Source organism: Pieris napi, chromosome 1 (genome assembly GCF_905475465.1).
Source record: "Pieris napi chromosome 1, ilPieNapi1.2, whole genome shotgun sequence".
Classification (NCBI taxonomy): Eukaryota; Metazoa; Arthropoda; class Insecta; order Lepidoptera; family Pieridae; genus Pieris; species Pieris napi.
Window position 1 is genome coordinate 14,514,266 of NC_062234.1, and position 26,394 is coordinate 14,540,659.

The 26,394-nt window shown below is 33.0% G+C and overlaps 1 protein-coding gene across 5 annotated transcripts in view; it reads right to left on the reverse strand.

The window, feature by feature from the left end:
• LOC125054966 (semaphorin-1A) overlaps nt 1-26,394 on the reverse strand; it is a 204,291-nt gene that overhangs the window by 10,437 nt on the left and 167,460 nt on the right. For all 5 annotated transcript variants that reach the window (XM_047657114.1, XM_047657142.1, XM_047657124.1 and 2 more), the window contains 4 exons: nt 20,953-21,049; nt 10,557-10,665; nt 7,420-7,615; nt 701-805 (listed from right to left, as the gene is read on the reverse strand). In XM_047657114.1, coding sequence (XP_047513070.1) covers nt 701-805; nt 7,420-7,615; nt 10,557-10,665; nt 20,953-21,049 — 507 coding nt within the window. The remainder of the gene's footprint in view (nt 1-700; nt 806-7,419; nt 7,616-10,556; nt 10,666-20,952; nt 21,050-26,394) is intronic.

The window sequence follows — 26,394 nt, forward strand, 5'->3', positions numbered from 1 at the left end:
TTTTAGTAGAAAAGTATTGATGAATTAACACAATCAACTAGATTTTCAGACCGCCAGAATCTAATGTGGAATGGACAGACATTTCTGTATCTGTTTCATTCATTCCTTTGATTAAGTAGGTAGCTGGAGCATGTGCGTTCTAAGACATGCCTCACGATATTTATTTTATCTTACATAACAAAGAAAAAAGAACCACAAAAACAGCGAAAGTTCAAAATGTATTCCTTAATAAAAATAAGTTTTGGTGAACGCTTTGTGTACAGTTACTTTGCAAAGGATAGGTATACATTTATGACCATTAATTCCTCCTCCTCAGGATTTTTTTTATTATCTTAAATATAAAATATACTAGATAATTTAATTTGAGGTTCAGCGTTTAATGTAATTTAAACGTGTATTGGGGACCTTCTTATGAGGGAAGATGGATGGCAGCCCTGCAGGTCGAAGATAGTTGCAAATTCCGATGATTGGATCTATTGTTATTCTATACATGGATGAGTTGATCATGTGTTTCTATTTACCAGTGTAGTCTTTGACCAACACCTCTAACAAAGTTGCCACGTGGGTATGTGTTCGATATGAAGTTTGACATATTTCTGTGTTTAAAACGACAATGTGACTCATGGTATGATTTGGAAAACCAGCCGTAATATGTGTAACGAAAACGTTTAACTTACAAAGGTTTCAGGATCATATTTACCGTTTAATGTCATAGAGTCGTAAGGCTCAGTCTGAAGGGGTTCGCGGTATATTATGGGCTCCATGCCACTAAAATCTGCCACAGTGCCTGAATACAGCTCCGCATCTGAAAATATTTAAAATGAGTTTAGTATAAACGAAGGTATTGAATCCAATTCCAGCGACACTATAACGTGATCACTATACTGCTATATAATGCAGTATTTAAATAGATTTATATTTATAATAATATAAATGTTATTCCTTAACGCAAGAACTATAAAGTAGTATGGAAATATAATTGTATTTAAACTATAAAAGCATATGTACTCAATTCATTCATTTGAATAAGTCTCTGGGAATCAATAGCTTTATTTTTAATGCGCATTGAATTTCAAGTTATTTAAATAAAAAACGTACAATGAAAAGAAGTGAGATTTCAAAGAGCTCATAAGTTGTGTGTGTGTAGTTGTGTGCATTCTGAGCGTATTTATTTTTAAGATACCAGAAGAGTTGTTCTCGAAGGTTTTAGATTGTTTTTGTTTTGTTTAGAAAGTTTTGAACCTAAAAAATCAGTAATCGAATGAAGAAAATCGGCGATACAGTTGAAACAACAGAAAAAAGAAGGAGTTACGTGACCGGCGTTTAGCTCTGAAGCAATTAGATAATATACTGTGCGCTATTTAAAGCCTTACTGGGAATTTACAAGCTAGTAACCACGTTATGTAAAGCTGGTGGGAATTTACTTGTATATTATATATACGTAAATATTTAAAATAATTCTCTATTTTTATTCTGTGACCTTCATATGGGGTTTGTATTTATTTATAAGTTTATTTTGTTTTTAATACCAATAACCTATTTAATAATACGATAGGTGGTATTCATTAACAATTCCACTTCCCGAAATTGTCCTTTTTGAAACTAGTCTCTGTGTGAAAAAGAGTCCTCTATATAATATCCCTTTTATCTTAAGATTATTTAAGACTTACTTAGGAAAACCACATTTCATCAATAATTTAATTTTCTAAAGCGTTTAGACGTTTATCAAGTTCAATCTAATAGTCACGGTTTTTAGATACATTAGCATTTAAAGCTACTTCCATACAACGTAAAGTAACAATAGGTTCTTATTTCAAAAATTGCTTTTCCCCAAAACGAGTTCATTTTATCACAGGAATGGCAGAAAAATTGTGTTTCGTCAATCGTCTGCTTTCTACGTTACGGCCTACAGCAGATGGTGCTGAAATGTATTCATACGTTCCATTCAATTGTGAGCCGTATTGTGTTGCCGTAAATATCAAAATACTGCGCTTATATTTGATTCATTGCTAGCCATATTGAGGCGAGCGTACCCTGCAATGTACCGCATTGCAGTGTTCAACGAAGCTTTGCAGTAATAGCTACCCAATATTTCGGAATTAGAGGTGTAATCTTAATAGATGTTCGTTCTTGTATTAACCCAGACTTTATCTCTAGATAATAGTATTGTTAGTTTATATTTCTTTAGAGTTCGGGATATTACAAGTTAACCTTTGTGCATAAATTGTATTAAGTGTAATACTTAGTGGTTTTGAAAAGAGCATTCGGAACATCGAAACAGATTTATATATTTTTAATAAATATATATAAATTTTAGTCAAAAAACGAGTATCTTGACTTGGTAAATGCAGATTTTTAATTATATATAAATAAATAAGTTATAGACAAAAATGTACTAAACCTAAATGCACTTTAATATAGACACCGGCTACGTTATACGATACACGCTTGAGTGTGAGTCGATGTCGAAGTGCATTACAATAATGTCGATAACTTAAGTGGCATTCCCAATGCACAATGTACTATGTAACATGATATGATGATACTTTACATATTCGAACCTCACACCTTACCCTGGGTTTACAAAGGTGCAAGTTGAGTTTACAACCAAGTAGAGATGACTCAATCGTATGACCTTTTGCGTATAGGTTTATTTTGATATGGTTTTCTTTCAACTGTTTATACATGTGTTTGTTACTAAATGGTTTTAGTGGCTTACATAAAATAAGCTGACAATATAAACGAGCCAAGTCCCGTTTCTATGAAAAATCCAAAAATATTGAAAGAAACTTGTGTTTTTTATACGCAATTCAATAAAGCAGAATTGATTTGACTTGTATAACTTTTTTCATGAAACTCCATTGTCTAGAATTCTACTCTGCGTATCATAACTGACATGTTTACAATGTATGTAAACCTTTTGTTTAGCAAATATCTATGTCAGAAAATTCCTACTATTTGTAATTTTTTCCGCAATATTTATAATCGATCATCAAAAATTTCTTTGATGATCTAATAAGACTAGAACTAAATTATTACCTCGTATAACACTTACTCACCCATTGAATACCCGTTGCATCATGGTTTTTAAAGATACACCTACCTCAATAAAGCTTTGTCTACTTTCTTAGCAAAATAGCTTCTGCAGTGTCTCTTAAAACACTTTATGCCCCTCCATTATCTAATACTAAGTTCATCTCAAAACCTAGTGTTACCGAACAAATTATTGCCCTATGTATCGAGTTACATACCACTAAGAACGGCCGGTTCCCGTGAGGGCCTCTCGCCTTAATTGGACCGATCAATAGTGGATAACTAACCATAGCTGTGGTAATGGACGTCTGCTTCCACTGTATTAATGTTTTAATATTACATTGGATTACCTCCTGTGATTCGTATTGAATAAGGATATTAATTGGATCGTGGTTTGATGTTTTTATGAGGTTATAGCAATTGTGTGGGGAATGGGGTTTATGTTTAGTTAATGCGACGTTGTCAGAAATCTAAATGAAGAGTGTATGTTGTTGTAACACATTTAATTCGCATTGCATACTATAAAAGAAATTATAAAGAGAAAATAAATATTGTGATTTTTCTTTGACGGTTTACGTAACATAATATTTTATATAAGCGATCTTTCGTTGATTTTCACGTGATAAATGGTTGTAGAATTTGCTGGGGGATGAGCTAACGCAAAGAAAATTGGACTAAGGGACAAAGGAATAATTGATGATGTACAGTTGCGTTGCATAAAGTGTTTAGAATGGGGAGTGTTCAAGAACGTTTGCCTATCGTCGAATGTACATTCAAATTAGCAAGTGTCGAATTTTCAGTGTACAGCTATTGGCATGTATTGCCGCAGATGGTCTGTAGATCATACGGCATACGTTCCAAAAAAAAAAAATCTAACCGGACAAAATATATTATATTTTTACCAAATCAATTTTCATCATTGATAATATAATAAATACAAACAAATACCGTTATGTCGTATGAAGAAATAAGACATTAAACCTCGTCCTACATAGGTGGTGAATATAGGTGGTAAATTGTTTGTTTGTTAAGGATAATTTCTATTCACAGTCAACCATGGAAGGAATGAAGTGAATATTAAAGAATTTGGTTAGAAGTTACTTCCCTTCGAGACTTATTTATCTTATAAGTATTAATTGATGAACACGGAATGTCAATTGTCATTTGTTGTTTTAAGTTAAAAATAATAATTATACTAATACATTTTTAAACTTTAAATTTAAGATTTCGTTTCGTTTCGACAAGTTTCTGTATAGGTTATGGTTTTTTAAGATTTGTTTTTAATGTGTGCTAATAAAAACCAATTTCATACTAATTAAGTAACACGGCGTAGTACATGAAAATCTTTAAAAAATTAAGCCTGGGCTTCTCGAAGTTTCATTGTCTCGGCACGTATAATGTATGAAGGTACACAATAGTATACCACCCTCCTGGGGTTCTTTCAACTCAACAAAGAGTGGCCATTGTGCGCTATCAGACTGTGAAAGTGGGTTCAATCGATGAAAAAGATTTCCATTTTTCCTAATTTCCTCACAACTGGCACATGTGTTGGAGTTTAAAAGCTATTTTTGCTTTTATTGAACGGAATAATCGACCTCAATCAAATTCTTAGATTTCGAGTTTCATTCATAGAAATTTGTTTTATAGTTTTTTTTAAATACTGTAGAAAAAGCATTATTTATGTAAGATTTATGTTATTGATGCAAAACAGAATAGAATATATATCAAAACTGTAAGCTAAAACTTCCGTAGAATTTCAGTATACACGTTGAAGATCCTTGATCCGGATCCTTGTATAATATATCAACATTATCTAAATATATATAACAAAGTCGTGTTAGTTACACCACTTGTAACTCAAGATTGGCTGGTAGTTATCTCTTTTTTGGTGGATTCTTCGCCGTTCCGAATAGCAGAATAAGTAATAAAATATCGGATAAGTTATCGAATAACAATAAATAAATAAATTAATTTTACGAATGCAAACAGCATGTGGTGCCATCTGTTGACAAAACTATCATTTAGCATTTTTTTAGCGTACATGTGTGTGTGTCAAGAAATTCCGATCTTGAGGTGAATGAGGAGATGCAGATTTTAGATTACCTCGAATAAAACATTAGCAAAAAAGTTGTATTAATGTTATTGGTAAAAACCTAAATTAAGTTTAACTAAAGTTAACACCATAATATTATTAGACTGTTAGGCGCAAACATACACTCGGCGTCAAAAAAATCGCACTTTTCTTAAAATTCGTGTCAAGCGATTATAACTTCTAAGATACTTCCTGTACCCTATCATTATTAGTATCATTTAAAAGCTCAATTAATAAGCTTTCAAAAAAATTATCGTTTGTTAACGGAAAATCAAAAACCACAAATCGCAAGTACTTTGATTAAAAAGTGGCGATGTACGCGTTTGGAGGCTCACTAATTGTACCACCCTGGATGCGTATAAAACGAGGGGGTAAAAGTCAATTATGGGTTATTCGCTATCCAGATGTCACAGAGGTCACTCCTGAAGAGCTTCGACAAGAAAAAAACCCAGTGAAAATGGATACCATGGCAAAACAGCAGCTCAAGTGGTGGCCCTACTGCAAATCGGACTATGGCAGGTTGAAGTTGCTCGGCAACTGAAAATCAGCCGAGTTCCAAGAGACTGGAGGTTACATCAGGAGACATGGATCCGAGAGACGTCGCTGCACTACCGTCAGAGGTGATCGCTTCATTGTGTCGACGTCTTTTCGGAACCGCTTCTCCAACGCTGTGGAGCTGCAGCAGCGGCTTTGAGCTACTCGAAGGACAGCTCACAGCGTCTCCACTATCAGAAGAAGGCTGTGAGAGAAGAATTTGCTGCCCCAGAGAGCTGCTACAGGCCCCCAATTGACTGCCATCCACCGGACGAAAAGGAAGCGATTTTACGAAACGCACGTGCCGTGGACATTCGACCAGTGGAGGAATGTCCTGAACTCCGACGAAACCCGAGTGTGCCTATACACCAACAACATGCGTAAGAGAGTCTACAGGCGACCAGAGAAGCGTTTCACACCAGCCTGCACCATGGAAATCGTCGGGTATAGAGGAGGATCCTGCATGCTCTAGGGCGGCATTTCTATCGACGTCAAGACAGACCTCGTGTGCGTCTCCAGAGCTGGAGATGGTCGCGGCCAGGGGTCTCTGACTGCCCACCGGTATATCACCGAGGTTTTGGAGGAGGATGTGGTCCCATGTGCAGGTTTTGTCGGCGCCAACTTCGAGTTCATGCACGACAACGCCCGGTGCCACACAGCCTTGATTGTCAAGGACTACCTACGTCGAGTTGGCATCAAGGTTATGGACTGGCCAGCAAGAAGCCCCGACCTCATTCCTATCGAGCACCTCTGGGACGAGCTGAAATGGCAAGTTCGGGCCCGTAATCCAGCTCCTGCCACTCTCGATGAGCTTCGAGATGCCGTCATCGAGGCGTGGGACAACATTCCCCAGGAACACGTCGTGACGCTCAGCAGGTCCATGACTGACCGCTTGGAAGCTGGTCGGAGGGCTAGAGGAGGCAACACTAGGTTTTAAGACTAATTTTTAAGGATTGTCATTGTTTATTTTTAATTTTTGTTTTGTTCATTTTATTTGCAATTTTGATCAGAATACACATTGTTTCACATTTTCCCAGAATTTTCTTTTTTTATGGGGGTTGCGGCCAAAATCCTACCGTTTTCAAATAAGGGATTTCATTCGCTTTCAAATGATACTAACAATGAAAGGGTACAGGAAGGATCTTCGGAGTTATAATCGCTTTACACGAATTTTAGGAAAGGTGCGATTTTTTTGACGCCGAGTGTATTATTTGCAGTGATCAATTTAGATTTTATTTAGTTAATATATATGGCTCAGTGTTTGATGGTGAATTAAAATATCTCGAATTAAGTTTATACCACCTACATAATGACAAAAGCTATTCGGTTAATAAATTCTCAGCTCAATCTAGTTGTTCTAAATGGAGGAATCGTTTAAAAGCGTTTAGCTGCAACCTACATCCCGAAAGAATTGATGAAAAGTGAGAACATAAAAGTTATCTACCATACATTTCAGTTTCTAAACGGCCCGTAATGAAAGCTGAATGTGCATAAGATTGAATAGTGAATGTGAATCGCCTTACGTCAACGTTAATCATGCTGACCTGTTTGTTTTTGCCCATTCATTCCCGGCTTATTCGCTCGGAATGGGTCTGAATGGTTACGTATGTCCCGAAACGAGACAAATCGTAAAATGAATGATTTTGACACTCATTATACTAGTGTTAAATTAAATATCTTTCTTAATGGGTATGTATTTTTTGGATAATTTTACCTAAATGTCTTTATACCTATCCCTATTAAGCAAATAGTTACAATACCTGCATATACAGCGGTAGAGTTGTGTTCAGGGTCATAGGGGCAGACTGCCTGCCCCGATTTTTCTTTTTCCATGTGATAGTTGTCTCTTTGGACGCCATACTCCCGGCATACGGGCTTGAAACTGTTGGTCCCACAGATGAGTAGCCTCCCCGATCCCAGGGACACTAGCACTCGAATATAATTCTGACAACTTTCCTGAAAATAATAGGTAATTTCTGGTTATTTATCTCTACATTAAAAAAACAATAATAATTAATTTCTATTTATGTTTAAAGTATTTATTCCAAGGTCTAATTTTTCATGGCTGTAATATACGTATTGACGAAACTTTTTACTATTCCAAAGTCACGAAAAGTACAAATGTCCAAGATATATACTCGTAAGTTTTATTTGATGAATAAACTTCTAAATAGATAAACCGACATGAAAAATAAAGAATAAAAAATATATATTAAGACACGTACATAGTAAACAACGTTATTTATGTATAAGCGAAAATGAATTAAAGGAATCTGTCACCACCCAAAGAGCGGAGGAAATGTGTTTTCCTAGCTCATGTCACTAGCAATTTGAGTTGTTTTTGCCAGAAGTCACAAGTGTCGGCAAATCGCTGTGCGCCTTGTTACTTCCCCGAATGTGTGGAGATAATATTCGGAATTTTCCGCTTCTCATATTAGGCTAATGTGGATGAGCAAGATACGTTACTCTCATTTTTACATTGTTTTTCTTTTAACTTTGTCATAACATTAAAGATTATCTTATAAATGTTTTTAAAGCTAGGTAATTCCATTATTTCATGAATGTTATTCATTTTGTTATGTTATTAGTATTGTACGGTCATCAGTTTGTACGGTTTTAAGTGTCAATCTTTAATTGCATTGGACGACGCAGTCGATTTTAATAATATTTTTCAGTCGTAACAGTACTATATGGATTTATTGCACAGAGCAGTCTATAGCATTGTCTATGACATATCGCATACAATGACAGATTACATTAGCATGCACAGAGTCGGTCACGCGACTCAATCCGGATTTAGTTCAGCCCGCTTGATTGGATCGTATGTTGATTCGATCCGATTGCCGTCCGACTGAGAATTTAACGCGTATCCGATTTAGTTCAATTCAAAGAATTAGCTGTATGAAATTTCCTTCAAAAAAATAATCCTAAGTTCTATCATCAAATATGATTTGAATGAATCTTTAGTTCATTATGTTTAGGTCTCGAACGTGTAAAATAAAAATAATACTTATTTGACGCGAAGATTTTATTTAGAAGTGTAGTACTCGCGTAAACTTAATACAATATAAAATACGTAATATATTTGTTGTTGGTTAAAAACAACAACATAACAGCAATAATACAAATATAAACTATTACATTATATTCATGATTATCCAATAGTAATATGATACCTATGCGCTTATTATAATGGCTCAGATTATCGCATCAGTGCTGACACCTTTCACACTAATCCATTACAATGAAGACGGTATATTAAATTGAGATAATAGAGATTTTGACGGCTTGCGGCTTCTGGAGAACAATGCCGCTGTCGGTAACATTATATACGGTTATATTGACTTAAATCGTAACATAGTCACTGTTTACCGAAATGTTTGATTAAGACTATTACAAGAAGTAGTTGAAGTTGTTTTATTATAGTCATTAGCAGTATTTTACAATTGTATTCTAACCTGAATTAAATTTATGATAAAATTCTATTTGTAACGTAACTATAATGTAACAGGCCTTTTGAAATTAATTAATAGCTACATCAAGCTCCTGGTGTTCTTGTTCTGTTTCCATTTATCGACTGACAATACAATTTTGTATGTAAAATCATGTATAACACTATGAAACTAAGACGTAATAAAAACATTAGCTAACGCCTCTATCAACATTCTCTTTACTACATAAATTGGATAAGGATTAGATCATAATATTTAGAAGCCTTTGCCAAGACTCAACTAGGTCATAGTAATAAAATGATTATATTGGCTTCAGATACTAACCGACATTAAAGGCAATATTGATCGTATATAACCATTAAGATGCTTTGCTTTTGTCCGAGAGGCATCAAATAGCCTATAAACTGTGGTCTGAACGACCCTTGTCTGTGTTATAAATCACTTAATAATAATTTATTAAAACGAGCCGCCCATTTCAAGAAGTAGTACATATACAGCTTCAAGAAAATTGTTTAAGGCTCTCAACAAGTTTGTATTTATCGTAATAAAAATATAATTTTGAATTCTTGAATAGCTTGAACAAAAATGATATAACTCGACTCTAGAAATTGATTGGCCTTCCTGTAGAACATTTGGAAATTCAAGCTTGAGTGGCGTCCTTGCTTTAAACAGCCGTCAGACGTGACTATCCTTCTGTTTCGGTTGATTTACTTGGCTCTAGTGTCACAAATGATAGATGTAAATCAGCATACAAAAAGTCCTACGAAGGGTCTACGGCGTAGACTCTACGCAGTGGCTACGCGTCTTCTATGTTGTGCATACGAGTTTATACCAGTTCTTCCCTTCCGTTCTACACCCTCGATTTGAGAACTGGCAGTAAATGTAAAAGTTGAAGCATTTCATATATATTTATTTTTTGATGTTCATAATTATGTGTACATTTTGTTACTTATATGAATAAATGATTTTGAATTTGAAGCTCTTTTTTGGTAAGTACTGAATCAGAATAACAGAATAATTATGATCGGAATGACTAAAGGAAATAAAAGTTCACATAACATTCAAATAAGATCATATTAACAACCTGTGTAAAGTTAAATGTGTCGAAATAATTGTTCATAAATTATTTACGTAACTTTTGTCCCGTATAGAATAATTCACAAATAACTAAAGGAAAATTTCCATTTCCACATTTCTGTAATTACGTAGAGACTGCTCATTATCTCGAAGTAAAATAACATCACAATACGTCTTTGAAAGGACAATTTCCCTTCTATTCAGGTAATTAGTGAAACTGTGGGACATGTCTTTCTTTTATAATAACAAAATTATAAAACAACTTAAGATATTATGACGAACATTAGTTTATTGGCGTTATAAGATCTACTTTGAGAACATTATCTTTCTTATACAAACAAATAATTCACACAGGAGATTCTCCTTACCTCATCCTTCCCCTTGACGACACACATTTGGACGTCACTTTCTGATGAATACCACACGAGTCGTCTTTGCTCTGTGAGGTCAGTCAAACTCAGGTTATACACCACGTTCCTGAAATAAAAACAATTATGAATTAAAGCGAAAGACTCGTAGTAACACGTCCTTCTTGTGAAGGGGTTTTTTTTTGGACAGTCTGTTTTTCCTACAGTCCTATGAGCGTATACCTACGTCTTTAATAAAAATTATCAAGAAAACAGATAATCGTGTTTCCAAAAATAAAAAAGAATAGAATTACTAAAAGAGGTCGCTCTCGAAATTGCGCATTCCCAGAAATGTTTGTCGTGCTTTTCGAGCAACTTCAAATCGATTTCTATACAACTTTGAACATTCTGGAAAACTTGTCCACTTGTAATTGTAGTTCCAGTATTAGGGTGGCCGTCCGATAATAAGTAGCTAATTAGTTATGCCACTTACTTATATTTCATTTATGCCGGATATAGTGATTTGCCTGTGTTTAGGTGTTGTTACCAATAAGGTTATACAATTTTCTGTAATTATTTTGTTATATTTTATTCCATTCATATATAATAGTTTGTAGAACAAAAAAGTATCATCTATTAAGGACAATTTATCCTTTTCAAAAAAGTGATAGAAAGAAGAGTTCGAGAACGTTGATTTCATCAAATAAACAATCAATCGTTATTTTAGACCATTTTTTATTTGAACTAAAAAAAAACACTGTCGCGGTTGACCAATATCTAAAGTCGAAATCAATACGAAACGTGACAATAATTTTCCGGTAATTAAGAAGGATAAGGAAAATGTTTACCAATATTTCCGGGGGCACTTTTAATTAGCTAATTTCACTGATACCAATGAAAATAGGAAAACAGGAAAAGAAAAAAATAATAATATACAAAATAAAAAGGGATGTATAGTTAAAAGAGAAAGTGCACTAGCCCCCACGCAAGGATTCCTTGTGTCGTGGGCAGCTAGTCTCTTCCATTTGACATATTAACTATTTTAGATACTTGACGTAATAAATTTTACATAACACAATTTTATAATTAAACTACTGTTGCACAAGAAGAATACTTCCGGTTTCAGCATAGGACAGGTTTAGAAGATGTTGCTTAACATTGTTAGTGAATGTATAAAGTTTTGAATCGATATGGCGATATTTAATTTCAGTAACAATCAAGAAAAATCGTTATAAAACTTAAAAATGTAATTGTTTTACGAGGGAAGTTTTTTACGGCTTCAAAACGTGTCTGTGACATAATTGGAAGGACCTTTGGAGGGAATTGCCCCTTAATTAAGATATTAATGACATAATTTCACGAGGAAGTTACGCTGTAAACTTTGACAGTTATAATTCCAGTACATATTAGGTGATATTTCTCGCGACTTTGTACAACATAGCAGGTTTTATTTTTTAAACTTTTGCATCGAAACATATTTAAATAATAATAGTCCATAGTAAACGGTTCCAGCTATTTTAATGAAAATTGTATTTAGTTAAGAATAAACTTGATAATATTTCAAGAGATGATAGTAATGTTTATGGTTAGTATATTATTAATTTTAATACAGACATTGAAATTGATAGCATTCAACTCAGACCTTACTTGAAATAGGAGTTTTATGTTTTAATAGCGTCATCTTTCAAGATATTAATTTTACGATTCATTTTCGCAGACAAGACAATGGACAAACTTTTTAGGGGTGTCTTATGTAAATGCAACTTTATAACGCAATAATTCAATTGTTAGACAATTTGTGCGCGTTAATTATTTTAAAATGAGCATGTTTTAGGAGAAGTAAGTTAGAGTTTCTTTGTACCTTGTTCTCAATCGAGATGAGCTTACTATGACCCATTCATACTATGGTCATGCGTCGATAATCAAAAATTTGGCTAGGTTTTCGTTTATTTACATTTAATGTTGACAACAAATGAGAATGATCAATGAAAGAGACACGAAAGTTTGTTAGCCTTATTGGGGCGATAAAGAACGTTATAACAATAAATATTTACCAAACTCTCCTAGAATTACTTAATACAAGTTACATTGTTATCTATGTTTCAGAATAATGCATACGACCAAGGGTCTCATACAATACTATAATTTGACGTGGATAGGGGAGCCAATTTGCGGATTTCGGGACCCTTACCATACTTGATACGAACGTTTTTTTGTAAGCTAACGAAGTAGGATGAGCCAATCACCACTAATGCAACAACTGACGTTTAATAATCTTGTTTATTATACTCGGGTTTATTTGGTTATAATAAAGCCACGATTCAATACAACCACACCGCATTTTAAGAGAGGTTGATTTACAAACCTTTTTATGTGTCTGTAAAATTTAAAAAATATAAAATTGGAAAATTATCTTAAGATTTAATTTTCAGGAGCAAAAGTCTATACGCTTCCTTTCAAAATAAGTAAAACGTATTTCACTTGAAAAAAAAAACTACTTTTGTAACAAGTAATTAAATAAGACATGCATATTGTTTTGACTTCACATTAAAAGATCACAGGACGTTTCATTTTACGAATGGGCTTTAAAAATGTTACTTTGTTTACGAGTTCCATTGTCCGAGCCTCACGATATAGAGGAACGTGAAATACCTTGGGATTACACGGTCTCCATAAACCAATGCTGTAAAACGAGCAGAACAGGGGAGACAACAATGTCGAAAGAATAAATTATGACCGTCAGAGCTAAACAATGACTTTATCTACAATCCCCCTTCGATCTGATGTTTTCATCCGTAATAAGCAACTAACGGAACACCCCGGGGTGCGGTAAACGTATCTAATTCGAAACAATTTATAGCAATTCGTTACATAGCAGTATAGCAGTATCTTGTCTAACAGCAGAAACGCCACCGCAACTGCGGTATTTGTTTACGATCACAGATATATAGATTGTCGTATGACGCAGCTTGCACATTGCATAGCTGCAGAGTTAAATATATTTTTAGGTCAAACACTTAAAAAATATTTCATTTAACCGCATCTGCATTTTAACCGCAGTCGAAGAATATGAATTCCAGCGGTAACAGACGAAAACCGGCACAATTTATTTGCATGCACTCGACACTGTTTCGATATTGGAAAACTTTACGAGCTACGTTTAGAACAATATCAATAGAACATTGAACGTTCAAGGGTTGCCAGCTAACCGGATGAACCCGGATAACCGGTTAACATTTCACTAGTTTTTCAATCTAGATGAAACGTACCAAACAGCCCTGACCCAGACCCGAGTCCGGGTTGTGACCACTGACTGTATCATTAATACAACGAGCGAGTTAAAATATAAAAGGAACCTACGTGTTTAACATATTATATATAACATTATGAAATATAGCAGCAAAGATCAGAACTTTACCGATATAATAATTTTTATTTAATATTTTAGAGGCCAATTTTGGTACTCAAGTATCTTAACTTCTTTAATACTGAAAGTTGGGAACCCTGAGACGTATGCAGGGCATGCGCCAGTTTCAGATGCAAGCCTGATACAAATATATTTCGATCGTGACTTCATTTATATAAAATATTGACTTTTTAGTGACAGAAAAATAAATAAGTTCGCGAAACTCAGTTGATGTAAGTCCATTTTAGAATAAAATAATTAATGCATAGTTAAAATAGTGTCCACGTGCATATTTAACATCAATCGCCAATTCGTTCATGTCATACAAGGTTTGGATGTATCTATTATTAAAAATCATATTAAGTCATTTCTAAATATTTTTTAACTACAGATTTTTGTACGACTCGTTTTACTTTTTTTACTGCTTCTAACTCTGTTCTGTTTTGATAATTGATACTGAATATGTCGAACAATGTCAGCACTAATTGCTTAATAACAGTAAATCAAATATATGGAATAGACAAGGTTTTCTCATCTGACCAAATTATGTAGTATATGGCACGAGATTTTATATAACATTCTTGTATGTTTTTCATTGTTAATATTGGAAAAGTTTTATATCGGCCGAGGAAATGCGCTTCTTAGATTTATTGCAATTGTTACAAACAACATTCCTCGCATTCCGTTCAATTTATGATGATTGAAATTGCGAGCCCACAACGTATATCACCAAATGTCCACAGCTCATTGATTTTTTATGTGTCTACTTAGTATGTCGTTATATCTTTAAAATATTCTATCTTTCAACTACGTATAAAAATTTTACTTTTATTAAATTTAAGGTTATTATGATATCATAGTGCGCAAATTCATTCATGCCGAAATTCTTGAAGGAAAACATCGGGAAACTAGTATCTAGCTAAACTAGCATGATCCACCGCAGTAGTAGGATATTTATGCTGATAATAATTATAACATACAAGTCAACTGCAAAATAAAGTAGGTATTTATTATAAAATAAATAAATAAAAATTGTCAATTGTCCATACACACAGTGAAACAGCAATAATCTCACAATTAAGGAAGAGAGCACACAGTTGAATACTTAATGCTGATCGTGGTAAAAAGGGGATTAAGGTAATCATCGCATCGATCACGAAACAACAAAAAGGCTCCCGCGGGGCCGCCACTGTTTCGCTCTGATTTCTGCTCATTTGCCCACCCATCAGTCTTGTGGCGTAATTTTCCTTATTCTATGTTTTTGAAGCATTCGTTTGCTCTTGAGTAGTAAAGCTATGTTGTGATTTGTGTGTAATCTTACTCTAACGTGTACACGTGTAGTGAGAAATAAATTTCCTGCAAGTTTTTATAATTTGTCAAGGTTATTTATTTGAAATTTTAGCAACAAACACTAAACGTGAAATTTAAATCCTATCAGAAGATAGGATTATAAAAGGGATAATAGAAAATAGGAGTTTATATAGAAATATAAACTCTATTTCGGTCCATTAAAAATCTATTCTATAGAAATTTAATTATGTGTAGATACAGAACTTTTCAATATACTTAATTTCTTTTTCTTTTTAAGTTCTTGATAAAGTTTGAAATAAGTAAGCTCTTGCTGATTGTAAAATGTAAAGAATAAATCAAACAATGAACAACATTTTAAGCTGAAAGATGAAGGCGTATTTATCCCAGAAGGCTACCTAACCGCTCTTTTGATTAAACAATACAAGAGTTGTAGACGCGATCCGAGTCTACGAAACTTTATTCGGAGTGCCTATTTGTTGTGGCCTAAACAAATAAAGTAGTTTAGGGGAAAACAGATCAGTTAACTTGTTAAGTGTGTGAGGACGCCACCTTAGAACCTCTCTCGTACAAATTGCGTCTTTGTTTTCACCTTAAATAACGTTTAAAGGAACGTACTTTCTTGCATCCGGACACAAACGCCACATTATAATCATTTTATAACACTTTTTATGGAAATCATGACCAATGAGTAACTGCCGCTGTGCTGACTAAATTTATTACGACTAAATACGATTAATCACAACATCAACATATCTAATTCAAATATATAAATTAGTTGGTTTTTCTTTACTGATAACACTCCGATTTAATGCGTTACACATTTTTTACGTCTAATTGCTTATGAATTGACAATTAATTAACAAGATAAAATGCATAAAGATGTCCAGTGAGGCATTAGAGCGATTACTAGCGACATAATATAAGATTTTTTGTATATATCGATTGATTGAATAAAAACATAACAGTAGCGAAATTTTCTTTGTTTCTGAAGTTACGTGTACTAACTGTATATTTTTGTCATTATGGTAATTCAAAAATTGCTGTCACGCTATGTATAATCTGTATAACTTAAATGAAGTAAAACTAAACTAAACTATAATTTATGCTGCCCTCGTTGTATTCATCACACTAAACTATCCTTATAGGTGCCAATGTGAAGGAAGTGTCAAAAGTTTTAGTAGGAAAATATTAATTTAAAATACTATACGGCTATATCTTACATATAACTAAACTTTAACTAACACCGTTATTTTCATCTTAATTCAGAGAATAATTCGACATGACGTCAGCGCAATGTAAGCCCGAATAACTTATGCGGATCAAAATTTAGATGTAATATTAATTAATAAAAGTTCTCAAAGTTCTCGACATTATGAAAGGGTGGCGGTATCGAAAGTTAGGTACAAACATGATAAGCTGTTTTGTTAATCTAAATTCTTTCTTACGATTTTAATACGCTTACGAATATTTTAATTTTGTCGCAAGTTTTGTAGAAAATTTATATAGCTACTGGGGAATTTCGTAGTTGCTTTAGAATATTTAATAAAATATCTTAAATATCTCTTAGATCTTACAATTCCCCTTAAAAAAGTATAAATTTACACAATATAGTTTTGCGTTACGAGATTTCATAGTCTGTGGTCTGTCGAGACTAATTGTCAAAGTTGACACTTATAGACAAGATCATGTTATACTGTAAATTGCAACTTTAATCTTTTAAAATTAATACAAAGAATTTTAAATAAAACAAAGAAGGAAATGACTAAACGTGTTCCATCAAATAAACTCCAATCTTCTCAAAAAAAAACTTCCATTTTAATAACAGTCAATTGGGGTTACAAATTCCATTCGATTCTATAAAAAAACAACAACAAAAATTTAAACGCTAGTATCGTCAAACGTCTGGTTGAATTTAATTAGAAGCATTTTGTTGATTCGTATGCACTGTGACATCAAAAAAAACCTGAATGCACGGAATTAAGGCTGTACGTTTTGTAATTTTCAATTACTCGAGAGGAAATGCGTTGTCTGCTAGTTTTTGTCCGCCAGCTTTGTGCTGCATTTAATTTTAGCAAAGTTTTGTAATGCATTTTTATAAGCCGTTTACGGAGCGCATACGAGCTTTATGTGAAATGGAAATTTTATTTATGCACGTAAAGTAATTAATACATATTTTGTATTGTTTTTTATTCATACACGACATCTTTGTCCGGTAAAAGCCAGAGCCGCTTGCTACAATCGCGTTTGTCGCTCCGTTCACATCGGCTATTTGACTTGTTCCTACTCTAGTAAAGTAATAGAATCTTAAAGGAGAAGGAAAAAATTTTCTACACATATCCACTTATTACTCTCACCTATGCAGTAAAGTAAGCTATATTACTTCATCGACAATAAAACTTGTCTTCGACGTTAATATAGTTAGTTTCTCGTTGCAAAACTAGATTCTGCTATTGAATGAAGAACATGCCTATAAAAATAAAATACGAATAAGTTTCCTTTTGGTTGGAAGGTTAGTGCCATTTCTTCTTACCCTCAACCGCAATATTCACTTTCACTCCTTCATGCTCTCATGGCAATACTATAAAAATCTGCGCACCATTTAGGCGCCATGAATACCAAGGTAGTATTTTGTTATCATGTGCACATACGCAGCGTTAATTTAGTTAAAAGGGCACAAAAGGCTCACACCCTCTGCAGAATAAAATTACATGACACGAATAGCATTTTCGTGCAAAGGGCCCACGGAATTACTTAGCCCGAGTGCGTGGTTTAAGTATCAGTTTATATGAGTGGATTAAGTTAAATGAATTATGGTATTTATTACCCAGGAAAAGGAGTTTTCTTCGTCACTTGTTATAGTAATTTATTGTATTTTTAAGTTTTAAAGTATCTATACACATTGTTTTAGCAGCAGCAGCGTTTTGGTTGGATGTAGTAAGCGTGTTTTAAAAATGATCAATTACCGGGTTTTTTTTTTAAACTTTTCTTTTAATAATTGCTATCGTATCTTCCGGGAGGTGTTTAAAAATCCTTTTTTAATTTTGTGAGTAAAAATATTAACGAAATACGAGTACAAGTATAAACACTTCACCAAAATGTCACCTCTGAACAAATACAAAAATATTTAAAGCTTAAATTGAATAGCTTTTCCCCGTTAAACGTAATAATTTTCATGAATTTTATTGTAATTACTAACTAAACATTCTTTGTACTTTTCACATAGAGTGTTTTGAAAGCAAAATAATTTTAAACATTGTATGGTGAATCTAGTAGTAAAAGAAAAATATAACGGCGTAAAATGTTTGACCTAGTTTTTGTGTAGTTTCAACTGTACACCTTCTTGATAGTTCGCTGGTGTGTGATGGGAACTCATATATTTGAAATTAATTAAACACTGTTTTCTTTGTTTTACTATGTTTGATGCGGGAATAAAGGAAATTGTATTTGTTCTTTATGATTTACAGAAAGAATTTTATTTCATGCTGATTAGAATGTTTGGTATTTCTTTTCAATACAAAAATTAGTTTAAGTGAAAAAAAAATATTGAAGTATATGAAATTTAAATTTAATCTGATGTAACTACTTAAAATAATGGCTTGCTTCAGAAACCTGAAGTCTACAAAATAAGTAAATAATGTTTACAACTCCTGAATTATGTTACCTCTACGAAAACGTATCTATTCCTAGCATTTTGTAGTACGAGTATATTTGTTTGCAGCTCGCAGTCTTAAAAAGTCAAAGGTGATGCCGTGAATAAAAATGGCCTTGTAAGATTGCAGAATACTAATTTTCTAGCAATTAACACTAAGAGTTCTTGTGTAACTATAGACTAGTGCCCCCGACTTTGTCCACGTGGAATTAAAATACAAGGCCTCGCACAGGGTCCTTTGTTGTATATATTTCATGTTTTATTCGAACTTTTAGGTCAATGAAGTAAGTCTACATATAGCTCTTCTTTTCTATAAAATATATTTTAAACAAGCCTTTTATTTCGAACAACAATAATAAAAGCATTCATAGCTACGAATATTTTGTAGTTACGTAGAAAAAGTGGTCTATCGTTTTTCCTTTGTTACAAATATTTAAACTATGTGAACGAGTTATTTAGCAAAGTAGGCTGCAATTAATGAGACCTTAAGCTGTATACAAACAGTGCTGCGTTGTTTGAATTTCAAATGCATTTTGAGCGTAATTTACATGAACAAAGAAATATTTGTGACGCAGCAAACATACAGCAAACCTGAGCAGATGCGTCGCTGTATATTTCTGGCTAGGGTTGGGACTTTAAATTGGTATACTAGCTTTCGATTCTGTAGGAACATACGATGCTCTCTCATGTCTTTGAAATAAATAAGCTACAATACGAATGAAACACACTTCACACTTTATTGTAAAAAAATGTTTGCAAATAATTTGTGAAATATTCAAAATTCAAGATCAAATTGGAAGTTTTTAAACGTGTCGACAAATAGTAATCACATTTTGTAGACCATTAAACAAAAACATATCGATAAAGTAATCCCAACACGCAATAAAATGGCGAGTGTAGGCCGGCGGGCGAGGGGTGTTTTTAAGTCGCCTCCATCCGAACACGAGCCAAAAATCTTTATAAATGCAAAAGAGACAGCCTTATTAGTTAGGCGAAGTGTCTGAGTGGGACAGAAGAGTTGCATCGGGTTAACTCAGTGAGGTCATGAGTAGATATAGCACGTTCATACCGCTTCAGACGCTGCGGTTAAGGGTGCCCTAACTCTACGAATTGAAGTGGAGTTGGAAAAACAAATAGCTAAGTATTTCATTTGAATATAACTTTGCATCTTTAAAGAGAGATGGGTGTCTGAAACTGTATGTAAACCAAACCAAAAGTTTATGAGTATAACATGTTTTATTATTCGTGCCGTTTTTGCCTGACCCAATTTTGTTACCTCATCATAGATCTTTGTCAACTATATGTTTTTACTTTAACATATGTAGGGAATAGATTTATGAGTATGAAATGGTATTGTTAACGCTACACTAAAGTCTTTGACAGGAACAAATAGGTAAAGCATTAATGGGGAATAAAAATTTACGCTACACAAGAGGCTTATAAATTTTCCCCGACGAAATGAAGAAACAAAGGAATCGAATGAGATTTACATTTTTCAATAAAAATAAGTGTACAAAGGAGATTGTTTCAGACACAAATATTATTTCAGCTTATCTATTTTTTTAAATATTGAAATAAAATACATGTATGTTCATAAATAGTTTCGACATTCGTTAGCGCAAAATACTGTTAGTAGGACTGTAGCACTGTTCATCTACGGCGTAGAGGGCTACGGTAATGCCTCGAAAGGTACCTTGCTGTATTTGAAATGAAAATAGCATCGATCGATAACTAGCGGTCCGATATATTTACAGCACAGTAGAATAAAATAGACGGTATCATTTCATGCTGAAAAGCTTGAGTAGTATAAGTATATGACAAACATTTTCTGATTAATTATAGCGCGAGTTAGTAAAGTTATTATGTTATATGACTCAATACTTAATAATATCTTGAAAAGTAAAACTTTCTTACTAATTAATAGGTTTATATCATCCTTTTCACACTTAGATACAAAGTCATATACTTCAAACACTACTAATCTCATCGGCATTTCAATAACAATTACACGATAATCCTTTTCTTATTTAAACGAATTCAAAATAACTCACCTTCCTCCAACGAGAAGATAGTTTCCATCTCGCAAAAGTAATCGGAAGAAGTCTGTGTGTGTTTCATTTCCGAGGAATTTGTGCGTATCGTCTATCCCTGTAACAAACAGAAGTTTATAGTCTAAGTACTAATTTCACACATATTCTTTCTATGATCAAATCAAATCGTCTTTATAAAAACAAGACGTTTCAGCAAATGCTTCTGTGCGTGGACAATTTAAATAACACAGCAAAAATGGACAGTTTGAATGTCCGTACGTGCGTGCGTCTAAGCAGTTAGTTTAATTGAATAAGTAATGAAAGATTACGGTAAAACTATTTTTCATAGAAAAATTTCTTAAACGAATTGTGATATAAAATCAGTAATAATCTCATTTACACAATTACACTAATTTTAATTCTATTTTTACATTTTCTCAAGAAAAAAAAATTCATACATATCTCCATCACAATACGTACTAAACCGATTCCGGTATCATTTTGTATAATTATCAATAATATCTTAAAATATTAGTTATTGTAATTTTGCACGGAGCAAGTCACGTATAGGTACTATATAAAACTACAGGTTTAATTGTAAAAGTAAGCCAGCCGTGTTATATGATACCAATTACGTTAGAAGCCACGTAAAACTTTTCGATTTTATCTCATTAATATACTGTTACGTTATTCTAGGGGCGAGAAAAATTTGCATTTCCATTACTGTGTCGGTAGCAATTTGTATCTTAACTACTTTTTAGCCGTAAAGGCTAACATATGGTTTCATCTAAACATAAGCATGATAATTTTCCTTGAATAAACTAAATTAAAATAAACTTGTTAACTGTCAATCTGTCAAAACAGCCTCTATTCACTTTGATTCTATCATCTAACATGTTCAGATAAATCACTCAAACCAAGATTTCAAAATCAAAACAAAATCATCAAAAATTACACCTAAAACAAACATACTGCAGTTTCTCTATTGAAACTATAATAAAGCCATAAGAGAATAATGAAATTCGTCGAAATAATAACATTTTCGTAAATGTAATAACGATGACAGTGCCAATTACGATCGAACATAACGCATAATACAACACAGACTAATTAGGGCCGCATCAGGTCCGTGTAAACTCATTGGTGACCGAAATTGGGAATTAAGTACGATTATAAATGATAATAATTTGGCATTAGTGCTTATAATTGATCAATTGTTGCAATAGATAGCGATAATGAACAATTGTATAATTAGTGATGCAGATATCTCGGCTCGCGCATTTTTTTCTACATTTGTATCATTGTACACATTGAGAGATACACCTTTGCCACTGGAAATCTCAAACAGTAGAAGACCCTTCGAGTTTTGATCCAATTCCGTGTTCATTTGTATAAAATAAGTTATTTATTTTTTGAAAGTTTTCAATGTAAAATAAAAGAAGTATTACTTCTTGATCAAGAATGAGTAAAAAAGTTACACATAATTTTTTATGGACGTACTGGAGTTGTATAGAAACATTTATTAGTATCAATTTTCTCAAAGGGAAATGTATCGTCAAGTGAAACTGCTACTAGTGATTCCCTCGACTACATAATTTCCTCAATATAAAATCCTGATCAATCTTTTAAAAGGCATCTTTTTTCTGTAGACTACACAGTAATATCTTCCATTTCGTAAAAGCGTTCAATACGGCGTAAAAAGTATTCATAAAAAACTCAATATTAAAGGTATAAAGTACGCTTCAAGACGTCACTTGTAACAACTCAATAACACGTATTTGGCGTACTATTAATGTAATAAAACATTTTTAATGCTTTTACGCTGGATAACTGAACATTTGTGTCGAGAAATATTGTTTATTTGTATATAAAGCTCGTTTAATTTAAATTTAACAATTCAATGAGTTGCTAGCGTGGCTTAGTATTTTTTACTCCATACTCCATAGGATATATCCTGGGTTCGATTATGGCGTAAAAAAATTGTTTATGTTTGGATTAATTAGGTACAGCCGAGCTGACGAATATGAGCCCTTTATAGCCTTTTTGGACTCGGTTAATTTGCATAAGTTTAGGTGTTCCATTCATTTAACAAGCATGTAAAAAAATAGTTATAAAGTTAAGTTAAAAATTTAATTATTACTTTTTTAATAATAATAATAAAGTATATTTTAAGTAAAACACTCTTGTTTTATATATGGTATTTTTGTAAATTCATGAAAAGATTATGTAAAATGTAGTCTTTGTAATATATAATGCTCCGGCTTAAGATATAAGACTTCAGGAAGTAGGTCAAGGCGTCAATATCCGGTTTGCGGTTTCTAGACATCCGTAAACTTACTATGGTATCTGAGATTCCTTCAGAGGATTCCTTTACTTACATCGGTTTACACAAAAATGCTCAAGTTTGTTCCATTGAAGGAACAATATTTTTCAGTCGAAAAGTTCACATATTTGTATTTCCTAAAAATAATGCATATCTAGTATTTTTTTATAAATTGTATATATCTTCCTACTCGTAAAAGTAAATTACAAATAGAAAATCGATTGTTAGTGTTCCCAATTTGGTCATGAAGGAGGGTAACATTGCAATAAATAAAATATGAAACGCTAAAATAAAGTGAAGGCGTTGAATCGACCTCAGAGGAGACATTAAAAAATCTAATTAGACTGAATTAATTAGAGACACAGCTGGATTCGAGGTACGGCTTTGTGGGTTAATTCTTATTCTCATTCGTTTATCTGTTATTATGTCATGGAGACTGGCTTTTAAGATCTTTCTCTAATGTAATAACTGAGTACGGAACGAATAGTCAGTGGCTAATGTATCCACTAAGGATTTGCATTAAATATTCACAATGATTTTGAGATAATCTAAAAAGAAAATAATCTGTAGCCGACTTAAAAAAGAGACATTTTCAATTCTTTTGATAAATATTTTATCCCAGAAGTTCGTCAATAATATGCCATTCAATAAGTTATTCGAATATCAAGACAGAATCTTACGTAGAGTTAAACATAGCAATATATGTATAAAGGAAGAGAGCCTCAACAAGAGAACCAAATACAGCAATTTCCAGTTAGGCTTAATGCTATAAATATAGACCAGTCCCAATAAAATAATTTAACTCAGTGAAACATCTCGTGTTTCACAAAAGAAAAATCCAGTTCATGCATACATGAATTTAATATGTGGAATCAAGTTTCCTCCGGGATGTCCTGAGTTACTGGGTGACCTACAAAGGCTAAGTTAATTTCCGCTAAAGCATACATCAGTCTGGCCTCACTTTGTTCTGAGGTTAATTCAACATTCCCTAGAAAAAGGCGCTTCGTAAGCTTTTATCTAGTGATGTTTATGCTACACCTGTTGCTAAAGTTTTAAGTGGGCTTAAATTATAGGGAATGTAAAAGCATGATCATTTAGAGAATTTTATATTTCGTGTGAAAGTGTTTTAAAATTTTGTTCACTGCCAGACTGACTAAATTAAAACTTCTTCAAATTATTTCAAACAATTCTGTATTTATTTTACTTTCAAACAATAAAGTTTTAGTACAAATTTGGAGATCCTTCCAACATGTTACTGATTGGAACCGAAGACAAGTTAACTTGTTATTTCTTTGTTTCCTAGATCTTTTATAGAAACTATTTAAAATAAGTTTATTTTCTTAGGCTGTTTACTGCATAAAAACTAAACATTATATACGAATTATTCTCATTAAAGCTTTGAAAGGTTTAGTAGAAAATACGTCTAATATATTGGATCAATTTTATAACAACTTAGCAAAGGACAAAACCTTATTTTATAAATACACTACATTAAAAAACTGGTATGTTTTAATACTGATTACTTGGGAAATCCTTGCATTATATAAAAACAATATTCTATATCAAATACAGTAAAATAGGCTACTATTTAAATCTCAAAGTACAAACAAAAACTAGAAACTGTTTAAGACATCGCGGAAAGTCAATTAACTGTTTAGAGCAAGCAAAAACTGGCAGCTAAAAGTTGTATCTTGTTAGAATTGTGAACATAAGGAGCTATCTATCTTCATTACTGGCCCTGCTTATTTCAGTATTACACTATAGCTTTTAATAGCCCATATTTGACTAAAATTGTTTTGAATGATCATAGATTTTATACAAAATCAGTTGCATACTTTGTTCATTATTGTTTAGGATTTGTATTTGGACGACTATTCAATTTTTCATGATTGAAGGAAGAATAAAAAAGTGTTGAATTGCTGCCTTGTTGTAAACCAGGGCCTCACCATGCTGACGGTCGAGCAGAAGAAACGGTCAAGTCTAAGAAAATCTATCTTTTACATACACAAATAATATTTTATTGAAATCAAAGGGCGATGTCACGAGAATCAGTCTGGAAATAAACGCGGAAAATCATTAAAATGTGTTGCTAGCAGGTGCCTCAAGATCATATGGGTATTGTCATGAGATTTTGTCCCAGTTACTGCTCGTTAGCTCTAATGGTCACACCCATTCACGGGTGAACGACTCCCGTATCTTATCACAATATAAGGGAGCTGTCTCACCGAAATTTTACTATTGTTAACATTTTTAATGATTCTGTTCGTGACCGGACTGATTCTCTTTTCAATATGTATTTCTGTATATTTTGCTTTTTTTAGGATGTTAAGTATGTCTGATGGATCTCCAGTTTAGACCTTTTTTAGCCTGACTACAGGAAAAACCAAAGAAGGTTCACGATACAAGGGAAAGTGGCAATTAACACTTTATATTTTCTAATCTAAGCTTATGCTATCTCTGATATCTAGATCTGTCCCTAGATAAAGAAGACCACAAGGCCTTTCTAGATAATTTCTAGAAGAATTAATTAAATATCTGGCACGAACAATACTTCGATATTTCATTTTATGTTGTAGGAACGTTTTGACTAGTAGAACCTCATAAAAATTATTACTTTGAAAATGTTACTTCTGCATTCGCATAAAATCCCAATAAGTAAAGACAAACTTCTCAATCGCAGCTTTAAACTTACAATACTAGAACTGTGATACGACAAAGAAAATTCAATTTTAATACCTTAATTTATAGTGCAAAGTAGTTTGGCAAATGGAGCTTGTCTTTTTCAGAGACTTCAAATGCAGAATCGAGTTACACAACTTGTCAGTGCGCTAAATTTTTTCGTGTTTCTTACTAAATATTGTATTCGAATATTCATGGATAATGAAAAGAGTCAAAGTAAGAGAATTATTTCTTTTCAGGTGTTTAATATGTTGTCTGTCTGATTGTTTTTTATTCTGACAATATTACAACTAATGAGTAATTTAAGTCCAGTCTAGTTAACAAATAAGAATATTTAATATAATAATGTGTCATCAGTCCCATTGCAACGTTTTAAGTAAATACATGACTATTTCATCACAACGAAAAATTTGACAAAAAGTGACGAAAACGTAAAGAAAGACGAAACGTAAGTAACGTTA